Below are 24,918 nucleotides of genomic sequence, written 5' to 3' on the forward strand. Positions count from 1 at the left end.
GAAGATGAAAGGAAGAAAACACAATACTTAAAATTTCTGAAGCCTTGTAATTAAACGTATAGCAGATGTAATGCTGAATTTCTGACCATATGGCAGAGCCATAAAATTTATAAAATGTAGGTATTGATATTATAGCAACACCTTTCTATTTTCACTTCATGCAAGAATGCAAATCAGGTAGGCAGACAGCAAGCCATACTCTACGCTTGGCTGCATGAGTTATTTTGATACCAAGAGTAACAAATAGCACTTACTGTTTGTAGCACTTTCTATTTGCAAGGTGCTACACAAACCCGTCAATCCTCAAAATATCCAGGACCCAGATAAGAGAACAATATTTACCCTGCATTTTACAGATGTGCAAAGAAATTTAAGTGATTTGCTGAGGACCATACAATAGAAGCAAGGTTATGATGGTAGGGAGCATGCAGACCACTTCCTGCCTCCGACCATGCTAGTGCAAGCACCTTCTGAACACTTATCCTGTTTGCAATTGGAGCGCTGGAGGCACCCCGACCACCCGTGCCCCACACAGGAATCATCCAAGGTGATGAGAGAAGGCAGCAATGTCCTTGAAAGGCCACTGTCTATGGTCTTAGAAAGGCCTTGTGGACTGGGAAAGCTCTTCAATTACTAGAGACAAGAATCGAGCCCCCAACATCTATTATTGTAAAACATTTATTTTTGCAACTATTTTCCCTGCCTTGCTTTAAACAGATGGATTACATCTACAGACTGTGTCACATCATAGCTATTTTGCCAGTAGCCTGCACAGGCTTGACACAGGTAGAAAGACTCACACTTATCAGTGGGCAGCTACTACCTTTGTCTTTGGGAAAAAACATGTGATTGCTAATAATAAAAAAAAAACCAAGGAATAATATGCTGTCAAAGGGATATTCAGAGAGCAAATCAAAATTCACACTTAATTAAAAGTCTCCCTGTTTCCACCGACTCCACACAGAGTAGTAAGAGCTCAGCTGCAGAAGCCAAGCAGGAGGTGACTCTTTAATGAAGTGTACATTTGAATGAGATGGTCATTTGGTGTCAGCACAGACAATGGCAACCTTCCTTCAGGATTACTACTTCTCACTATTTGACTTTTTTTGGACATGTCTAATTATATAGCTTCTCTTACCTGTCACCTAGCAACCTCAGCTAGATTTAATTATGCTTTTTTAAAAAAATCCTATAATATATTCACTGACATAACAATATGCTTATTCTTTGAGATGAATAAGAAACATAATCAAAACTAGTGTAAAAATCCAAATATATCCATTTCCCCATATTTTAATTTGCTACAGCTGACCAGTCAGGAGACGTTTTCATGTAAATACTTTTTTTAACTTTTAGATCTTACTTATTTGGTATACATGACAATAAATATTTTATGAAGGACAGAAAGGATCAAAACTCAGTAAAACATGTACTCCATTCAGCTGTTCTTTTTCTTTAAAGAGAAAGCTGACATCTAGGTTATCAAAGGAAGAAAACTACTGAAAATGTGGCCAGTACAACTATATGAGCTTCTGTTTTATTTTAATCCTTCCTATTTTTATAATATTTATGAATAACCTCATGTATTTCTACTTTTATTTCCCCAATTTGTCTTTTTTTCCCCAGTTTATGTATTCTATCTACCTTTTCTTTCTTTTTATTTCCTTAATTTTTTTCAGTTCCATTCATAACAAAATTCTTGTCTCCCATTTCTCTACTATTGTCTTCTCACCCATTTATCTACTATTTTTTTTAACTGTTCCCTCATTTTGTTCAGGGTTTTCCCCTTCAGCCTTTCCTTCCCAGGCACACACCATGTGTTGTCTCTGGAGCAGCTGAAAGCAACAAGACTCAAATACAGGTTGTCTAAGGGCCCAGGGATTTATCAGATACAAGATGCTTTGGAGAAAATGTTTTCTTACAACTTAGTTATTGCTTCAAAAATGCCAGGAGAATTTAAAGCATGTTTTGTTGGTTCTTTAAAATACAGATAATGTACATTAAAAAAAACCAAAAAAACAACAAAAGCCCCCAAATACTAACAAAAACCACAAAAAAATCCAAATATGCACACCCCTCCCCATTTTTTAGCCAAGTGGTAAGTAGAGTGAAAAAGTAATAATTTGCATTTGATTATTTCAAATTGTTCCAATCTGTAGATTACTGTAAGGTATCAGTGGGGCTGTGGGACTGCCTCGCTGAAGGAGTTACGATGTTGTAACACTACTTTATATGGCAGTATCTGTCCCTGACTGCAATAGTGAAGACAGCGTGAAGAGTATTCACCACCAGACCAGATATAAATACTCCTGATATTAATGAAAAATACAATATATGGTAGATGTCCCATTGGCTTAAATTCTATATTTAAAAGATACGCAGCAAATTTTATAATTTTTTTCTACATAAAGTGCTTTAAGCAGTTTTTTCTTGATATCAATTTTCTCCAATATTACAGGTTGTTGTACTGCAAGCATTTACTCTCATACTGAAAACCATGCCTGGTAGGTAAAGTGGTCAGCTGACACTGTCTGTTGGAGTAAACCCTACATTTGCTCCCCATACAGAAGGAGCGTTTGCCTTCAAAGAAACCTTGCTCATACTTCAGTCATTCAGACACCACAGAGCAGGGCATGCGTAGTCACTCCAGACACTGCATCAGAGCTGTGGAGACATAGCCATAAATGCCAGTGGAATTAATTACATTCTGTTAAGTGAAGTTTGTGCACAAGCTTTTGTGAGAACAAGGCTTAATGTTGTTCTTAACATAAAAACACTTTACAGAACTCCTCCCACACTTCTTAAAACTGCATCCCTAATTATGGAGTGTGGAGCTCTACTATAAGTGATTGATGTTGTTTTGTGTGTTGTTATGGAAACAAACCAAGTAGGAGTTTCTGATTTGCGTATAGAATTTTGAGTCAGATTTTACAGTAAATAACTAAGCTTTCCAGTGTATAAGCAACAACACCATATGGCCATTAATCTCTACCAAAAGACTATGTCCCCACTTGCCACTACTGGTTAAAACTAAGGTCTTTCGAGGAAGAGGGTAAAAATCAATGGACCTGCTCCATCTTGTAACTGGTCAGTGAACAACAAAATGTGGTTGTCTCAATTAAGGACAGTTTATAGGTGTGGACATTTGACAGAATCACTCACAACAATCAAAAGAAAGCAGTTTTTTAACTCAAATTTGAATTGACAAATTCTTCAGCTCATAGGACGCCTGCATGGGGATGCTACAGCCACACACAGGAATTTAAGGAATGGAAGTACCAAGTGAATGGAAAGTTCAAATGAATGACATATCTAAGTTAAAAGGTATTAATTTCTGGTACTGAACATGTGGGATGTGGGTACCCTCAAACCAGAAAAAGAAGACCAGTGTTCATCAAAGAGCTTACTATGCAATAAACAGAGGTTTGTAAAAAAAGATTGCAAGTGTAAAAGCGAAAGCTGCAATAAGAATTAAAACATCAGAGGGGTATGGCTTAGTAAAAAAAACAATCTTAATTTTGTGTAAGTTAAATGACCTAGATGGACCAGATGATGACTTCTATCATAATAATTTTCCATTTGTGCACATAGAGATGAACTCCTGCTCTGCATATATGAATCCAGCCCTGCGCTGTGGCCATTCTCTCCCCCAGCACCTGACAACAGGATCAACTATCCCCATCCTTTGCGTCTTCAGACTACTGCAATTCCACAAGAACCCTCTCTTTCACCAAGATGCATTACTGATTACTTAGCTCTTACTTTGCATGCTCCTGGACCCAGTCCCTCATTTGGTTCCAATGCATGTTCACCCCACAAATCTGCCATGCTAATATTGCATTTGTTCCTTACTGAAAAGTCAGTCACTTCACCCCCAGAGGGCACAAAAACTTCCCTTACATCTCTGGAAGAAGCAGAAGAAGAATGGAAACTGTCCCAGCCTTGCTTCACAACCTTCTTACTCTGGCTTTTGATTCTACCACTGATCCAAATTTTTGTTGCTCATATTTTTGCTCTGAGGAAGTGCAATGTCACTCTGGTTAGGGTGAGAAGCTTCCTCACCCCTTTCCCAACCAGAAGTCACTTCTGCCTGGGAAAACACTAATAATGAGTCTCTTTTGACATTAGATATTTATGCTGCCCTGGTGCCCTTTCCTGCATCCCTGGGTGATTTCCAACCAGGCCTTAATGTGATCCCATTAGTTATCCTCCAGCTTTGGGGACATGTAATACCCACTCTGTCTGACTGGGTACAGCTATGGCTATAACCCCTACAAGCCTCTGCTGCCTACTCTTAACTCTTACTGCTCATCCAAACATCAGGCTGGGATCTGGCTGAAGGACATGACTTAAATACCCTTCTCAGTGCACAGAACCACAGTCTGCCCCTGATCTGAATCAGCTTCCATGCGTCTTCACATGGAAGCATTCAACAGGACTAGGCAAAATAATCAGCAGTCTTTTGTTTATGCTTATTTGACTGACCCATGTGTTACAGCCTTTGGGCCAAGTTTCTCTCTTCATATCAGAAGGGAAAGCAATGCCATTAAGATGGCACAGAAAGTGAATCATAAAGACTTGTAAAATTACAGAGGCAGGTAATATTATAGGCTGCTTCATAAGTGATATAATTGCAGTTATTTTTGACAATAAAAATCCATTGAAATTAGGATTTGAAATACATACAAATGTAGTCATCGGGCTGTGCTTTTACAATCTCAGCTGAGTACTCAATTCTCATCCAAAAATGAAACCAGGATTGAATATCCAGCAGCCAATGTTACTCCTCTATAGTAAGAATAACTAATACAGAGGGAATGAAATAAAAAGAGCTAGCAATGCATTTCCCCCCCAGCATATCAAGCAGGTTTTCATATGGAAGCAGTGGTCATCAATCACTACCTCATTACCAACCTGTCATCTGGGTTTAGGCTAAATGTATTCTGGCTTGCTGCCATACTAAATGTTCAATGAAACATCCTTAAGGCTCTCTACAAGTTCAGCTGAAGTCACACATGCTATACATCAAAAAGGAACATTAGCGTTATCATAGCTTAATAAATAGTGCCATTCTGGCAATGTAATCCTATGTTCTAGAGCTCTCTTCCATTCCCAGTATTATACTGCTTAAGTAAACAATCTTACTGTCTTGTGTGAAGTTTATTTAGTGATAAATGCATGTAAAGATAATTAGTCATACTATTATAGATACACTTCCATCCCAGCTGAAGAACACGAGCAAAAATAGCACAGGATTTTAAAAGCACACAATGGCATAATGAACTTTATCTTGCAGCATTAGTTTATAATTCTTGCACGTGGTAGTTTATTATTGAGGTTTCACTGCTCTGGGAAACAATGACAGCTGAAGGACCCCAAATCAGTGTCTTTTCAAAATAACAGTGGCTTGAGTACAGGACTTTCGCATACTCCTGGGATGTAATACAGCTACTAAAATGACTGCAAAATGTATTTCAACATCTGTGAATACTACTTAATTTGTGAATAACTCCTAACTTCAGGAGAGATCCTTACATTTAGTCACTCATTTTCATGCACATTTGAAGCACTAAGTCCTGAATCTGTTTTAAAATTTAAAAATGCCAATAATATATACATATAGATTCTACAGTGGCAGAAGCTTCAAGAGGCACCATAAACCAAATCCTCCTAAAACATTTTTAGATACATTAATCACTTTATGAACTTTTTTTTAAATAGCGAAAAATCATCTCAAAAATTAGGAATATTTTTTTTTTGTCCTTGTATAAAATCTTTTGTAGACACTGCATTTGTTATGCAACGAGGCTCTACTATTCTTTAACTAAAACATGAGAAATAGCTCCAATATGTTCAACCACAGATTTTCCATGTGATTTTAAGTGTGTCCCAGGAAACCTGCCTTGACTAGTGATCTGGGCTTGTTCTATGCAAAACACATGGAACTCAAATCATGGATTCAAACCCTTACCTACATGTGACACCGCTCCTTCCCCTTGTGTGTGATGTAATTGAAACAACGGCTGGACCAACTATTGACAGAGTCCTTTCCCGACATTTTCATAGGTGCACACATACACGAGGGAAGGTAATCCATTTTTTTAAATTGAATTTTGACAAACTGGAGAGAGAGAATGTTAAATGATTGTTTGGTCTGCTAGTTATATCAAGCAAGAATAAATCTGTTTAAACCATGCTTTTCTTTTCCTGTTTTCCTGCTTCATCTTCTAAGCCTTCTAACCAGAATTCAGCCTTGGGACAAATTTTGTAGTCTGCAGAGTCTTAGCAACAGAGACTGAATTTCCAGACTTAAAACTGGAGAATGAACTTGTGTTTTCAAATTTGTCTTGCTTTTTGCTTGCCTATTCCAGGACCATTAAAGTTATCTTGTGCCTTTAAGAAAAGGTCTCTGCCACAAAATGGGGATGATCAAATAGTTGTATTTAGTGCTTAGAAAAGGCAATATGCCAAAGAAGTAGTAGTAACACAGTTCTGGTACTCCTGGAAACAGTGATAGTGTATGTTGTATGGTTCCTGCAAGGAAAAGCCATGATAAGGTTTTCCTTTTTCATTTTCTATTCCTACATATATACAAAGGGCCAGGCATCAAACTTGCTGTAATATTGTGTAACAATACAGATCAAAAGCTTGCACAGATTTCACTGTACATTTTTTTACAAAGATATTAAAGAAAAAGATTTAAAAAATTAAAACATGATGCATGTAAAATGGAGTGCATTAAACAGTTCCATCCTTAGTCACAACCTTAATTCAGTGGCATTTTAGAGGTCATCTGCAACACAGCAAGCCAGTTTAATTCAGAAGCTGCAAGTAATCACTAAACAGAACAGCAAAAAAGGACATTAAAAGATGTATTAGCTATAGATGTACTACAATTTTCTTGTGAAATTGGTGGACAACAAGGAAAGGAGAAAATATGCTTGGCTTTCTGCATACTTTTTAAAAAAGAAGCCTGCAAATAGGCTTGCAGCTAATCTGACCTCTTCCATGCTTCACTGCTTATAGACTTAGCTGCTCGACCAAAGAATCTGGATCCAGATTCTTCAGTGCAGAAATTATCATATTAACAATGCTTTTGACAGCTTTTAATTCTGAAGTTTCAATTTGACTGCTAGAACTACATTATTGCAACATCCATGAACCATCACTATAAATTCTAGTTATCCAGAATTGGTTTGGCTTTTGGAATTTTTTCCCTCTCCCTCTGTAAATACAAACAGGTCAGGATCCTGAGAGTGCTTGGAGGACTTAGTATCCAGCTGTTGATCCATATGTTCTCTAGGCCAACACCTGCTGCAGAGATGCTACCAAGACCTCATAGTTGGCAAGCTGCTCTAACTCCAGTCAGTTTGTAGGTTGAAAGGTCACTCCTTTAAGGTAGTCAGCTTGTGGCTTCCATATTAAAGAGAGGGAGCTGTCACTGCTGGAGCTCTGTTTTATGAAATCCAGTGACAGTAAAACCTGATGCCCTCCACTTTCATAATAGCTTTAACTGTCTAGTATATCTTAGAAAAGTAACTCCTAGGGCCTGGTGAGAGGATGACCCAATCTCTCCATGAACAGGAGAACCTTCTAACTCAAAGCTATACCATTACTTAAGGACTCTAAAGAACTGGCTGGAGGCACAGTCCAGGACAAGATTAATTTCCTTTTCTTTCTATTTCAGATATAATAGGAAAAAGAATTGAGGATAAAGATGCTTTTTTTAACCCTTTAACTCCCACTGTATCAGATCCTAAAAGATCACAACAAGAGGAAGAACAGATCAAATGCTATGAATAAAATCTACTAAATAAGATCTTAAAAAAAACTTCTGATAAACAATTTTGACCCTAGGTAACCAGATTTTTTTGCCATTCAGTACTAAATTACACACACAAATCAGTGTGAATTTAGGTTCAAGGGACATTGCAGTGTATCATCCAATTTTATGATAAATTGGCACACCTTTATTAAGACCTTTATCAGGTTATACTTTTCTTGCGCAACATAAAAAACATGTATTTTTTTTGAGTGGCATTTATACACATATAAATAATCAGTGATAAATCCCAAGAAGAAAAATATTTTAGCTGCCTACTGAATTAGAACAGAAAAGTAAGAAAATGAATAAGGTATATACACATAATAGGTGTAGATTTACGGAATAGCATATATCAGAATTTCCAAACATTACCCACTACAAAGAAGCGTTCCACAATCAATGACGCAACATAAGAGGAGAAATTTGGAGAGTGGACTACATTTCCAATGTCCCACCTTTCCTAACTCCAAAACTAGAGAAAAGGCAGTTTTCTCTAATCCTGGAGTCAGGGCACTCCAGCTTGTCTGACTGACAGTGCTGTTTGATGGAGGTGAGTCTGTAGCATCATGAGCCCTCTGTGCTCCCAGCTCCATGGCCGCTCTGAACAGAACTGAGGGACTGACACCAGATCGACAGCCACGGACACACAGCACAGAACAAAGTCACTTTATCAACCAAAGGCAGGCTAAAAGACCACCCAGCAACTACAGGACTAAATAGGAAGTACACAAAAATAAAATCTCCCAAGTCATTGTTCATTTTCAAATACAACTTGAGCAGGGAGAAAAGAATCAGACATTGATTCACAGACATATTTACAGGAAATTTAACCAACTTTAATGACACTGCCTTTTAATGGCACCGCAAATGAAATAATTTCCTAATTTCAATGTTAAAATTGCAACAATACATTTTTTCACTCCTATTATATTGCTAGGAGAATTCTTTCTGTTCACATGTACAGTTGGAACAGCTGTGTATGATGTCAAATGCAAAAAATTTAAGGGATGTTCCAGCATATTAAGTTCAACCCTCATTTCTGTCGCAAAGATAGATGCAAGAATTCCAAATAGGTTGATTTTATGAAGCAGTTAAATTATTTGTATTCAGACCAACATTAAAAATCCCCAAAGTGACAAAGTGTACTTGAACAAAAATACCCTGTTTGTGACATATCCTTTACAAGTAATGTGCTTTCATTTTTCACATGTTGCATCTCATTTATTTTATTCAGGCACACACAGTTGAATCTACAAGATACAGTAAGCTTCCAATACCTTTGAAATAATAAATCATTTCTTACAGATGTTTTCACCCAGTGCAAGTCTGCTGCTCATTAATCAAACATTATCAGTATCTATCACTGCCCAGTGCTAAACAGGAAAGGCACCTCATTTTGAGTTTTGACTTTTATTCACTGGTTAGTCCCTGACCCTTCTACTACTGCATGCTTATTAGAAACACCTACTGCATGGCAGATCCTACTATATGCAGTTTTAGATGGGGTATTATACAAGCAAAAACATTATTTTCTTTAAGAACCAAAGGAAACAAAGTCAGGCTGCTCCTCAAATTGGCAACACAAATGTGATCAAATTGTCTTCAAAGATCTTTTCAAACATCTAAGTAAAATATAACCATGTAAGCAAACTTTTTCTGGTCTAGATCGTTTCATATCTGAAAGGTTGAAATAAATATATATTAGGCACTATGCAAGATACATTTCATTTCTGATAAATTATTAAAATTTCATCTCAGAAAACAGTATGTAGGATACAATACATCCTTACCAGCATAATCCTTCAGGGGAAAATCTAAAGAAAATGTTTCAATGTGACTAAGAAGTTATCTGATAAAAAATTGCAACTTCCTTGTGATCATTGATATATTGCTGGATTCATGCCAAAAATGCCAAATAAAATCTACATTCTTTCATCTGCTCTATCATTTATTACATATCTTTTTCAAAATGCTGGGATAGAAATGGAATTGGGTAAGCCACATAGCTGCAAGTGCTAAGGAATGAAGATTTCTGTAGCTCCAAGAAACATTTGCCAGCAAGAACACAGTATGGCTTCCCCACAGCATTTTATAGTACTGAGCACTTTCACAGTCCTTTTAGTGCTACAATCTTCCAACATGATTTTAGAGAAGGATGAACTCAGTCAGGATGCCAATAGCCAGAGCCCAAAAGTCTCATCCTCAGCAGACCATCATACTGCTTCTTTCCAGTGATCTATTGTGCTTTGCATGATTCAGATTTTTGTAATTAACCAAGTGAAAAATTAAAGGCAATGAGTGTGCTTCAGGTAAAAAAATTACTACCATCTCCTGCCACAGCGGCAATTCACTCAGCTCTGCTTTAACTAAACATTTTGTTTGCATGTTCTACATCTTTCTGAATGAACACTGAACGCCACACTTGTAACTAGGATTATTCACCCTCCAAGGCTGATTAAACATATTCCATTCTTGGCAAGTCTAAAGAAGTGACTGAGCTATGATGTGTATTTTCTATGCCTCAATACAATAAAGGGCACATTCAGCATATGCAAAGGCCCATATTTGCATCTGAAAAATAAGAAACCAACTTGTCAATGTAGAGGTTGTATTAAGACTCTTATGTGCCTACAATTTAAAAAGTGCTAAGATTTCTGAACTTCCTTGACTTAGTTTTGTTGGGATTTCCAGAAAAAGCTGTGCAAAAAGGTGTAGATTGTTACAATTAGGGGTGATTTCTTCAAATTCTAACTACTGTGGGAAGGAATTTTTTAAATGCCAATTAACACCAAACTTTTTTATGAAGCAGCTACTACAGGAACAAAATGGGCAGGAACTTCACCCCAGTGATTAGTACAAAGATCACCAACACCTTATGCATCATGCACAGAATGGTTACTCTATCTCCTCTAACCGCAAATTTCTTTCTACAAGAGACTTTATCCAGTCAAGAACTCAAACTCTGAGTGTAAGAAGATAAGCAATTAAAAATGTAAACGGCAGCTATTTGGTCACCCAAGTATGTAAAGTCTTTTTGACAACACTTACTTGTTTTGTTTTGAAGAGACTCTTATCTAACTTGGTGCAAGTTTAGCAAAACATAAATATTTCAAGATCACCGAATACGCTGAGGTGGAAGGGACCCACAAGGTTCAACTCTTAAGTGAATGACCCATAAAGGGTTTCAACCCACAAACTTGGTGTTATTACCACCATGCTCTGACCAGTAGAGTTAATCTCAGGGTCATAAATTTCCCACAGATAAAAATCTGGCCATCATTTTTCACCTACAAAAGATTTGTGTTGGGCCATAATAGAAGCGCCAAGCCCGTGTTTACCAACAAACAGAAATGCAATCATGTCTAAGTCACTCAAATAGTGAAATAATGAATTGTAATATTTCCAATGTCCAACTACTAAACAATAGGCTACCTATAAAACTAGAGTAACTGTTTCCTGTGGAAGATAGTTCTGTTCTCATTTTAAAAATCAAAAAACCCTACAAATACTGTATTATTTAGAAATTTTCTTTAATAATGGTTAATAATCTAATTTCAATTTAAATAACAATCAGCTACTGACATTTCACTATCTACTGAAGTGTTAGAATCTATTTAAATATATGCATCACACTCAAATAAACATCTATTATCAATGGTGACAAATAAAGAATCATTTCTAACAAAAATAATCCTATGAAATCTGAAGTGAGTTACACCATTTCCTGTTACATCAATGGAACAGTAACAAATAAAACCTTGACAACTCTTAGAAATGTAGTAATACACTGCAAGTTTCTACTTGATGACCACCATTTCAATACCGTTTATTAACATTGAAGATTAATTGGCTGAAATCTACTGATCTTTAAATTCTTATTATTCTTCCTTTTTCTTCCTATGAAACTGATCACCAAAGAGCATTTGAGGGAATACTGAGTTATCACACTAACTGTTGAATGCATTTTCACTTTTTCCAATGGTTCATATTCAGCTCAGTACATTTTTAGCACAAATTAATGAACAATAGCCCAAGCATTTCGGAAAAAAACAATGTCAAGGCCAACTTTTGGAAAACAATTTCCTCTGTTAGATAAACATGTAATTTGTATTAGCATTATCCAAACACTCTAAGTACTTAGTGTGTTTATTTCTGTGTTTTAGTCTTATAAACGATTTTTATAAATCAATTTACAGTAAATTTAGCATTAACACACTGAAAACTCTAACAGTACAAGCAGTCAATCTTAGTTACTATATGTGCCCCACATCTTATGACATCACCAGCTGTCAAATTTTGAATATGGTTTGATACTATAAAATGCACACAGAAGACTATCTATGTGACTCTAAGCACAAGGAATGACAAAGTTGATCTCAAATCTACAGAACATACCAAGATATTGCATAAACCCTGAGAAATACCTGTATGCCTCTTAGCCTTTCATTTTGTATTCATAAATATATGTATTTGCAGAGTTATTTTAAGTTGCATACTAAAAGCAACCATATGAGTGGCCTATCTCAAAAGTATAAATTAGAATACTAAAAAAACAACTTTCAAGTATCATGACCATATCAAGTGGTTCAGAAGTCTGGACAACCTGCATATATGCAAAAGCAGAGACACAGCATTGCAAACATTTATATAGCTCAGTTAAAGATGACTTATTAGAACGCACATCTACACGTTTTTTCTCAGATATTTGTTCCTTTTAAAAATTTCCATGGCATTAAAACTAAAGAAGGGCAGATGTGCCTTCCCATAATGATGGAGGCTACTGTATTGGACAATAAACATACAAACGCTTCCGGAAGAGGAAAGCTTTTCAATTAATGTGTTGAGCTTGAAGGGAGGAGTGAAGGGATTCCTTTAGGCACACACTGCAGGCCATCACAGGACTCAGAAGGCTCTCAGATTGTGAATCCCACCCAGAAGCAGAATTACTAGTGAGTGTGCTCCAAGTTAAATGAAGAACCAAAATCGGCCTCAAACACCATCAGGGTTTTCCCCCAAAATGAGGTAACTGCCTTTCATTGTATCCAACTGCTCCCCAACCATGACCTGACTACTGAGCAATGATGGAAAGGGAAGCAGAGGACTGAGAAACACCAGACAACAGCTGGGTCAGAGGGAAGCCCTGAGCCCTGTCCATGCCCAGCAGTGGCTTCCAAGGCACCACTCTCATGAAGCAGAGAAGTGGCAGAGCAAGATGATCTCCTAAAGCACCCTCTAAAAGTCTTTCAACACGTGCTACAAATCCACAGCACAAATCCAGCTTTGTCTTAGCTCTGTCAACTCAATTCAACAAGGCGACACACCCCTTGTTGAGTGGGCAGTGAAAGGAATATGAATTCAGGAACCTTACATTTATAAGACATAAATATGACAGAAAGACTGTATAAAACTTTATTCATTAACACAAAAAATTGCTTGTCATCTTCTCACCAATAATTGGCACAAAGTAACTGAGACTGTGATATTCTTTCTATTTGTGTATAATCTTAAAAAAAAATCCAACAAGCCTAGGTTTTTAACCAGTGTTTCAGCTTTTGCAAAAAAGACTAAAGAAAGTAAGGAATTTCTAAATCTCTACTTAGATTTTGTATTATGGCAGTCCTCCCATAGTATTAGTTAGAACAATGTTTCAAAAAGTGTCTGATCACATTAAACACATATGGGACCACATACACTTTTCTTACAAAAAAGAGAGAGCTCAGCTAAAATAAATGATATGGATCAACTCACAGACTGCACTCTAGAAGGTCGCTCATTCTGTGTCTGAATATTAATGTGGAAGTAAAAAGATGGCAGCATAATTAATATTTGTACATCTAAAAGATAAAAGAAACAGTCATGGAGTGAACTCTTGGAGCAAGCAAAGTCTTTTTTCAGATGCAAAGCATTCAAGTGTGTAACATCAAAATCAGAAATGTACTGTACAACATCACCATTTTTGGTTTTTTTTATATACCTCAAACATAAAAATTGCTCAAAAATATATGTTTGAATTAAAAAAAAAGTGCTAAATAATGTTAGATTACATAACTCAGTAAAATATGAAAAAATACTCTTAAAACAATAAGAATCTAATTAATTTTGTCATTATATTTAGATTAGCAGTTCTTCAGGCAGACTGTCCAGCATCATGGAAAAGACAGGAGAGTGTTTTGTAAAACATGCAAAAGAGATTGTTATGCTAAGTAGTGTTTTGGTAGAAAAGATAAGTAAGTAAGAGCACAAAAATCTGTGTAATTTACAAGTGAATATCATAAGGATGCCCAAGGGCAGATTATTAGGATTTTCTGAAAGTGTCCTAGGACTATTAATAATAAATAAGCTGTTTTGTGAATCTTGGCCCTAAAAGCTTTCAACTGCCTAGTGCTTTCAGTGTGGATATAGCAATGTTCCACCAAATCCAGAGCAGTACCAAGGACTAAAGAGCTGAAATTACAGCTTACTACAAATGTCAATAGTAGAAAAAAATGCCTCAAGCATAAAAATTCTTGGATTGATGTACATTGTTGGTCTCCAGGAAAGATGCTTCATTGGAAAGAACAGCAAGTTCAAATTCCTGCTATAGCATGTAAGAACAGGTTCTTCAACAGGGTTCCTCTTTAAATATAAGTATTTGGTTTCTAATAACAATGGTTTTTTACATTAAAGAAGAGCAGAAGATAATACAATAAAGACAAACAAGTTCTTTATTAGAACCAACTGATTGTATAACTCATTTAGAATAAATATTATTCACATGGGACATGAAACAAGAAATGTAGTGTTAAAGAAGAGGCACTTATTCTCCAAGCTGTGAGCCATGGGCTAATAAGGCTCTCCAGGAGGTAGATTATAAAGAACTCCTATACTTGACTGCACAGACTTGTGCAGATCTTCTTCCTTGGGACTTCACTTCAGGCATTGCAATTCCATGTGAAGTTTTGATCCTGTTTTGTAAAAAGTGCAAACACATCTATCATTGGCCTTCTCATGGAATCTTTATTTAAAAAACAATGGCTTTAAAATTTAGTTTTAATATTAGTCAAGGTGCTGTAAGGCAATTATGAAATATTTTGAATTAGCTTTGGCGAGATCCTGCCACTGGTCTTCTCCACTGCTGTTCTTCAGACTTGTCAAAGTACTCTGACTTCATGACTCACCTCAATTATTTCATTCTCATTATTTCCAATACCAAAGGCTCACACCTTTGTGCACATACATGAATTTGAATATGTAGGTTTGCAACAAAAAAAATATAATTTCAAGAGTTTTCCCTGGTTCTGTAGCCTTTAATGTCTTCGACTGTATATTGATACCAATGCTTAAAAGGCCATTGTTGTCACCATTTAAAATCCTTGGTTAAAAGCACTTCATTTGCAAGATTCTGGAACAGTCATCTCCTTGTCTATCAGGGCAATGAAAAAACCCAGAAACTAAGCCAGGCACACATTTATTTTGAGTATCTAGCTCAAATCATGTTTCCAACATCATTCTTTCCTGCACTACCTTCCAAGGTATTATCTTCCTCTCTTACATGTTGTCTTTTACTTATCTGCCGGTCTTTAGGCACTGGCTTCCTTGCAGCAAAACCTACACAATCAATAAAGTGTCAAAATATTTATGAAATTATAAAATAATACAAAACAATGCCAAAAAAATCCCCACAACAGAGCTGGTGATCCTAAGAGCCTAAGGCTGCACAATGCCTGTCCTAAAGCTCTTTCACCAAGGTGCACTGCCATTTTCATGACTTGCTATATTACCACTGAGACAAACAACTCTTCACCAAGGGGCCTAACAGCCTCCCACAACATTTGGGAACATCACAAACACCAAGGAACACAAATCATTTCTGAAAAGCAACCAACTAACAGATAAATCTTGGGTATGTTTTCAAATAACTCTGCCTCTAAACTCCTCCTTTGGAGGAGGTAAGTGAAATTGCAAGTGAAAAGAAAAAGAAAACTCAGAAATACAAGGTAAACCAAAACCAGAGAAGCAGGCAAATAAAAGTCTGTTCACAACCTGAAATGAGAACTATTTTGAACATGACATATTTCCTCCATAAATGTCTGTGCTGGCCATGGGCCCCATATGCAGATTTCATGTCCTCCAAATTTAGTTTATGAATCAGGAGTACGATGCACAATTTTTTCCTATAGCACAAGCAAAATGAACATCTGTTCACTTTTTGCCATGTAGGTTTATATCTGTGTGGGTGGGTGTGAACAGAGCTCTTGATGTGTAATAGTCCTCCCATCTGCACACCAGGTGGCACTGCATAGTTAATCAGAGGATAATAACAGGCATGAGGAGATTACTTACTTTTTGGGGAAGAGAGAGTAAATCAATCTCAGAGAGTTTTTTTTAAAACAAGGTACATTAATGCTTGCACTTTTAAATTTTTTTTTGGTGTGCAATTTCACTTCAATCAATGACATGATCTGATTATATCATTGTTTGAATGTGATGTTAATTAACTATGAATGACTGCAATTACGACAAAGGTTCATTCCACAAAGAATTTCAGTTATTTTCGTTTTGTTTTAATGTACAGTTTTAACCCTTGCAAGCAGGATATACTATTTAGAATACATCCAAACAACGATCTGCTTAGATTTACTTGGTACACTCACCTAACCCACCATTTCACAGAGTATTTAATAGACCTCTGAACACCTATATACAATAAAACTAACTTCACTGCAATATAGCAGCAGAAGATGGAGGAAGAAACAAGCAAGCTTCATTACTCAGTCAGAAGTTAAGTAGAAAGTTAGGGCAGCCAGTTGAAATCTACAAACACTGAAAGTTAAAATGCTTAAGAAAATTCTAGGAATGGGGGCTTTAGATTTTTTTAATAGTTTACCAATTAAAACAATATTTAAGGATATATTTTTATCTGATATTCATATAACAAGAATGTAAATGTTATATAAAACACCTACATTATGATAAAATATTATAGAATAAGGATAGAGATTTGTGTAAAAGTCTGCACAAAGTATGTTTATGGAGACAGCTTTTCTATGCAGTTGTTTGAATGTCACATGAAAAAGTCCTTAAATACTTTAAATATTTAGTTCATTCATTTTTATTCAATTAAGTAGTTCTATAAAGAAATTGTTTTGTATTTTCTCTTTCAAAACGGATATTAAATGCTTTGTAGATTCTTAAAAGACAGAATAACAGAATCCTGTTTTCCAAAGAATGCAGCTGAACTTCTAGAAGGATGAGTAATAAAAGCCTGGTATTTCTGCATTTGCTCTGATAGCCATGAGAGACACATACACATAGCTCTTTTTTTTTTTTTTTTTTTTTTTAGTGGTAAAAATCATATTCCACTCTGAAAATCCATGAAGAGACACAGTAACACAAAGAGTTCAGACTGCTTTGTTCCCCACAGGATACCCTTGGCTGCCTTCCTCTGCTGTCTCTGAGGACCACGTGCTCTCTCCTCTAGCCCCTCACCCCTTCATTGATTTCCCTTTTTGCTCTCAGCATGCTTATTCTCTGTTGCCCTGAGTCTCTACGGTGTTTACAGAAGGCAGCAACTGATGCAAGACCTTTTTTCTTTTAAAGCAAAATTTTCAAACTGATTTGTCAGTTCAGTTACAGATTCTTCACAAACTCTTGTTATCAAAAAGCAGAGCTGATTCAAGGTGGAGTGCATTGAGTAATCTTTCAAATTAGGACAAGATGCAATTTTTTTCTATGCTTCTTTTCAAAGGTTAGTTTTAAAACTTTGGAAGTTTAATTAGGAGATTTAATTCCTACTATTTAATGCTTGTGAACAGCAAAATAAACCCAAAAGTTTTGTAATGGGAAGAGAATTGGAATTCTAAGATGAAAATTTTAAGGACTAATTCTGCATCTCTAATTCTTAATTAGCATTTTTAATTGTCCAATGAAATAAGACTAAGTTTAGAAACTGCACCTACATAAATGACAATGAAAAAAGGAACTAAAAAAAATACAGTAAAGACTCCAAGAATATTGCTCCTCCTATTGTTAAGCTGCCAGCTTTTGGTCCTATAAAAATTATCTTGCATGTCATTGTCTATTATTACTTTTGATGTAAGAAACTGAGATTCATGAACTACCCCCTAATACTTATGTTAGCTGTAATCTGAAATTGTGACTGCTGGAGAAAACCAGAAGCATGGTGTATCTCTCACATTGCCATGTCCCATTGGATCCTTACTGCTTATCCAGGTAACTATGAAGGCTTTTCCTAGGATGTAGTCTTTCCTAGTTCAACATAAACCTTCATAACCCCAAATTCCACATCAGTCTTCACAGCCTGATTGGGAAAGGTAAGATGGGGGTAAGGTGTGACTCACACTGTGACTCCAGAGGTTGTCAAAGGCTGGTGGCACATTCTGGCCACCTGCTTGTTTTCAAGGCTAGTACAAGGTATTTTCTCAACTTCGAACCGGTGACTAAATGTACCAGACCTACTGGGCTGGAGAGCATCTTTCCCCTAAAGATAAACTATCAATGCCACCTCAATGCCTCGGTAAGCAAAGAATTGAAGCAAAGCACCCTTTTTTATTATTACTCATTTCAAATAAGTCTGTTAACCTGTATCCTTTTGTGAACTTAGGAGTTCTTTGCCTCTCATATCAGAAACACAGCAAATAGCTGATTAGAGCATACTTTTAACATTATCCAAACAACTCCCAAAAAAGCCTTTGTTATTCATTTTTCTTCAATATGGTCACTCACTAGAATGCCCAAATCCCAGTCACCTATGTTCTACCATCCACAGAACCTGCAGTGGAGGGCACTTTCCCTACCACACACAATACTCCCACAGGCAACAGTTTTCCCCTCATGCTTAACTGTGTGAAAAATAGTTTTCAAAGTTCTCTTTGCAACTCCACCTGCCCTCAGGTAGCTGCTTATTTACAAGTGCTCCTCTGTTTCATGAATCACACATGGACTTTTGTACAATTCCAACTGATAAAATCTTGAATTCCATCTCATTTGCAAGACTACAGGTGTGCTCTTCAAATACCACACTGCTGTGGAAAAAGTCCTCACACACTGGACTCTCGTCCCATCAGGGACGTCATTTTCTTTTACGCACTCATTTACTTTTTTTTTCCACTAACAGGGAAAATTGAAAACTGCCACATTTCTTTTCCATCAATGTACAAATTCATTCAGAAGCAAATTATAACAAAAAATAAATCTTCTGTTTTATGTAAGTAGCTACATAGTTATTTTACCCCTATGATTCAGAGTAATGTTCAACTGTGGTATCTCACTGAATATGTTTGTTCAGTAGACAAAGAACACAAAAAGAAATGCAGTTCAGACTTATTATGGAAAAACGGCTGCTGCTGACAGCTTAGAAAAGCTCTATTGCATTAATATGGCTAACTCCACAAATATGCAACCCCTTGTCCTCCCACTCTCACTACCAGTGCCCAAGGCCACATTACTGTCCAGTGCCTTGCTCAGTACTGCACAAGTGAGATGACAGGCAGACAAGGGGGTACAGAAAGGGCATCATAAATGCAAGGTAGCTTCCAATAACAAAACTTTGTAGGTACACAGAATCCTTCATTAGCATTTACACCCTCTGTTTCCAAGTACAATCAATGAACACATGCTTTACAGGAGAATTATGCTTCAGATACATTCTCTTGTTTATTAACATTCTGGCTGTGTCCTTTTACCTAGCCTCTGTACTGCAAAATACTGTCTGTAGATATATACAACAATATATTTCTAACCAGAAATATTTTATATTAGAATAGCTTTATTAAGGTGAGAAAATAAAACTAGATACATAAACTAAACACACCAATTCTATGTGAAGTGCTCAGTGGTCATTTTTGCTGACACTAAACTGAACTGCTACTCTAAGCTTCTGAGTCAGAAATGCAGAGGAACAATGCTGATATTAAAAAAAATTACTGCGAAATTTTTCCTAAGTGCTAGACTCACAGAAAACAAATGCTTATGAATTAATTCCTCATTGGTGAGATTTCACAATGTGGTTTGAAAGACACAGATGAAAATAATAAAAAATATAAGTCTCACTATTTGCTTTGTATACAATTACATCAAAATATGATACATCAGAATTCCTATACATGGAAGTTCTCTAACAAAGTAAGGATTTAGGATTACATAAATCACAACACTGTGCTATCATTACACGACAGAATGGACCTGAAAAGCTTATTATACTGCATAACCAGATGGTAAACAACAGTTGTCGTTGTACTAAGAATTACATCTCTGTAATCAATAATAGGAAGGAGGAACAGTTGGACAACTTGTTTCCTATTATGTTCACTTAGGCAACGTCTAGATCAATAAAGAGCATTAAGCCTCATACCAACTGTAGACAATGCCTGCTCAACATGCCTATCATATGGCAGCAATGGGTCCAGCTGTACTTCAAAATAATTGTAAATGGATAATAATTCTAATCTAGCATTAAAAAGAAGCGATGATTCACACAGCAGAGAGGTGCAGGACTTCTCTATTACATGAGAGAAGATAGACCTATGATGTGAGTCTTAGTGAAAGTCAAAATCACCTTATTTTGTTAACCCACTGTATAAGTACATTTCACTACAGCCTATCTGAAGGTTGTTACACGTTTTATATGGATGAAAGCAAAAAAGCAACCAAGCATGATATCACTGGCTTACTATATAGACTCAGTAATTGTGTGGGTGTAGTAAGCTGTTCGCAAAAATTGAAAACTAAACTCATGTATCGCTCTAGGCCAATATGGCAATTAATTACAAGCAAATTTTTATTCATCCATTTTTAACTATCTAAACAAACAATAAATCAACCAATTCAGCTACATTCACATCTTACTTAAAGATCTGTAATATAAATCTGAAAATTTTAATAGCCATATTAAGGCCACTAGTTTTAGCTTCTTGATTTTAAAATTTTTCTTATATTCCATACTTCCATAATTCATCCAACTAAAGCGTTCTCTCGTCATGCTGACTGTGGTTAACGAAGATACAAGTTAACAAAGATACAAGTTCCAATTTATTCCTAGGCAGTCCTTCAATTTCAGTATGACAAAACATGGGACTGTGAGCCCTTCTTACCTATTCCAATAAAGACTGCTTTATAGCCATCTTCCTTCAGGGTACAGAGTGTCATTCCATCCACTGCAAGGCCTTTCCTAAAAATTATCTGAAAGAATTAAAAATTTCTTGATAAAAATTGCAATTGTAATGAAGCAGTACATTCTCCAAGGTTAACTAAGAAAGGTTTTCAAAATTATGAATGACGTAAGTTTTGATTTAGACTTGCAATTGTTAGTTCTAATTTACATAAGAAACAGTGTCCACAATGCAGTAATTGGTGTTCATTTATTGAAAGAAATAACTCAGCAATCAAAACAAATCTATAATCTATACTTGTTTCTGATCAATTACTTTTTGCTTCCAGAACAAAAGCTGAATTTTTTATTCCAGAGCCATTCTGCACTACCAATGCTGCTCTGAGCAGCCACTGCACAGGCTGAACACCTAGAGGAGTTGTAAGAGTGTAAGAGACAGGGAATGGTTTTCTCTGCATGTTCAGGCAACCAACGATGGCAGTCCCTGTGCAGAGGTCATGCAACTGGAGATACACACACCTTTTGTTCAACACTCCTAACCCCAAGGCCTTTGAGCACAAAAAAGTGTGTGTGATTCCTCTTCTGATATTTCATACTTCTTGACATAGGTATGTGTGTTTTTATCTCCACATCTTAGACTCTCTGAACTTGAATGCTTTCCCCCAGGTTTTTTATATCACATGTGATTTTACTTTACAAAATGCAGTGCTGTGGTGTAAGCTCTCTACTTTGTGATCTTAAGAGCTTAGCCTTCAAGTCACTGCGCATCTTGTTTGTTATTCAATCTGCTTATATTTCCTTTAATATACTTCTCAGGTTGGGAGAAAAGGCAGAGGTAAAATACAATTGACACTACTTAAAACTTACTTTCTTTGTCTTAGGAGATTTAGTATAAATTTTATCAGAAGTGAAAAAGCCATGTACTATTGCAATCATTAAAACAATACAGACTCCATCCTCACTTGCAACAAAAGACAGTCCATAAATTGTCATTGCATTTTTTTTTTTTATCCTACTGTGTATGTATGTTATGAAAACCTAATGAAGGAATTTAAATAGCAATACTATTTTATGTGAGGATTCATAATACTTCTAGGGCCTAGCTCTGTAATCCTTACTCAGATGACTAATTCTTACTAATTTCAGTGGAATTACTTGAATAAACAGTACTACTGAGCATTTACACAACACAGCACCCTCCATCACAGATTTGAAATGCTTTAAGTAAACACCAGAAAATATTTCCGGCTTATTGAGGTATAAAACTAAGGTATTTATTTAACCGGTTCGCCAAAGGGTCAATTGCAAACCAATGGCAGAGCTTTGAAGCAAATTTACATTGAGATTCTCTGCTGCACTCCAGAACTGCAGAGGACTTGAAGGTCAAGATGACACAGTGCCTCCATTCTGGAGACCTTGTCATAATGGAGCCCTGGGAACTGAGGATTTCCAGGAATTTATGCCCAGTAATTTTGCCTAAAGGTGTCTCAGTTCTCTGCTTAAAACCATCCCTAATTAAACCTCCATTCTGTCAATCTTTTTAAGGCTTACAAAGGAAATTTTAAAGTAGAAAAAAAGACCTGTAGCACTTTAAATCTTATCTTGCATCTTACCAGCATTTTTATAAAACCTATGCAGGATAATGTTCTCACTCAGGTCTTGTGACAACAGTCTACTACTTTTACAAAAAGAATCAACATGAAAGGTTCCAAGAAGAATGTCTTGCTTCATTGAAGGGTTTAGTAACATATTAAAAATTAAGTATCTCTCCTGGTACTCAAAAACTTGATCCAGTGATACATTGTAAGTTTGTAAGGTCTATCAAAATGCGCAGCAATTGTAAATACCATCTAAATGTTCAGCCCAAGTCCTAACTTAAAATAAATCACTGTTCCCATAATCTGTAAACAACACACACTTATTTAACAGAATAACACTTAACTATTGCTTTCCAAGGAGTTGAATGGACTGTTATTGTTTATAACAGATGACCATGTTAACACTTTAATTTGATGCATTTTATTATAAAATTAACTTGGATGCAAGACTGTATGAAAAACCATTAAGAAAAATACTCAGTGAGAAGGAACAAAAGAAGTATCAAATATGAATGGTTTAAGTAGTGCCAAACTTGCATGAAAAAAACTTGATTAAAAAAAATCAAATCATTCCAATAGCTACATTGAACCCCTAAAGCAATTTAGGAATTTGTTTCTTACAGACAATTAATCACATGCAGACATGCCAGATGAGAACTATTGATTGCCCTTTTCCAAACTAGTGGCATTCAGACAGGAGACAGACAAATGCCCTGAGCAAGAGGAAGCATCTTCCTGCCTCTGTCTAGCATAGCTTTTAATCGTTCTTTACTAATGTGCATGACATTTTGCTGTTAATCTTTGGCAGAGTTCTTGTTCTTTTTTTTTCTTTGAGCTATACATAGGCAGGATATATTTTTCATTACCTTCACTCCAAGATCCTTCATCAGCTTGGCTTCAAAATTCACCACATCAGACGGCAATCGGAACTGGGGGATTTCAGACATACTAAAACAATAAAAACGCTTGTAACTATAAGGAAAAGAGTATTTTTTAATATTATTATTATTATCAGCTAAAATACTTATACCTTAGTTAATTTTGACATATGTGAATGGAAATGTGCTGAAATGTCACTTTTGACTTCTTTTAATTGTTTGGATGAATTGTTAATTATTCATCCAAAGCTAAAAATATAGGCCAGGAAGGCAGTACCTTGAGGCCAGCACTGCCCACTCTTGAAGGTGACTATTTAACATATGCTATATTTGAGTTCTAAAGGAGTTCAGCTCCATTCCTTTTGTTCACCAGAATATGTAACACAAAATTTAAAATACCCACGTGAAAAAAGACCTCATGGCTACTGAAAGGAATGTGACACAGCAATCTTATATTAAGCTATCCAATAAGAGAGTATCATATTTCCCATACAATTTTTTAGAAGTATTACATATGCTATTTTGAGCTATGGTATTTAAAACTGTACCTCCATTTCTACTTCATAAATTTGTAATGATTTTTCAGGATGGACAAACACTTTATCAGCTCTTAATTTCATGTCCGGTTTTTGACTTCATGTTTATAAGCTGGCATTTTTTCCTCCTGGGGAAGACTAGGAATAACATCTTCAAGTTCCCAGAATCACAGAAGAGGAAAACTGTAGTGCCAGTATAGAATCTCAGTTCATATCTACTGATACAGTTCTAATACATATATATTTATCTACAGTGAAATAACATTTATATATGGCAGGACAAAATTCCTACTGTAAAACCTGTTGCAGATAAACACAGTGAAGTTGTATTTTAGAAATTTTGTTCAATGAAGATAAAAACATAAATATGCAGAAAAGTAAAGGCTTCTCCCCAGATACTTCTAAGCTTCAAATGGTCTAATCTGTTTTCAAACCAATAAATCTGTAATATCCATAACAAAGCACAGACACAGGAGATTCACTGCAGCTTATTTTACATATTGATACTGACCACACCATCTTTAGCATCTAACTTTGACAGGCCAGAAAAGTTTTATTTCTTTTAAGCTGCATCAACTTTATTTATACTGATAAGAAACTGGTGTTCTTCCTTATTTCTAATACTGCCCTTTTTACACCTTTCTTGAGCAGTGTGCAATGAGAAGTGTTGTAAATATCAGATATAATGAATGTGTCAATACAACTTTCATAAGTCATGCTAAATAAAGGTGTCTGAGGCAGAAACTAATGTATCAATATGATTCTGCAACAGAGATTCAATAAAAAAATCTAATAAAAAAAAAGGAAAGTTCTATTTTCTAGGCCACCTATGTATTTCACCTGTCATTTCCACATGCTCCCAGAACAGCACTGGTTGTGTTACATCACTGTCAGAATTTGTAAACACTTTTTTTTCTACTCTTATTAAACACTTACTTAGTTTTATGCTGTGAGGTACACCCACATGCATGCA

General features: G+C 36.0%; 1 protein-coding gene across 1 annotated transcript in view; it reads right to left on the reverse strand.

The window, feature by feature from the left end:
• The window catches only part of DPYD (dihydropyrimidine dehydrogenase), a 335,518-nt gene that overhangs the window by 196,801 nt on the left and 113,799 nt on the right, over positions 1–24,918 (reverse strand). The window contains exons 7-8 of the mRNA XM_066325254.1: positions 23,398–23,479; positions 20,917–21,004 (exon numbers count right to left, since the gene is read on the reverse strand). Coding sequence (XP_066181351.1) covers positions 20,917–21,004; positions 23,398–23,479 — 170 coding nt within the window. The remainder of the gene's footprint in view (positions 1–20,916; positions 21,005–23,397; positions 23,480–24,918) is intronic.

The sequence above is a fragment of the Sylvia atricapilla genome, chromosome 9, assembly GCF_009819655.1.
Source record: "Sylvia atricapilla isolate bSylAtr1 chromosome 9, bSylAtr1.pri, whole genome shotgun sequence".
Lineage (NCBI taxonomy): Eukaryota > Metazoa > Chordata > Aves > Passeriformes > Sylviidae > Sylvia > Sylvia atricapilla.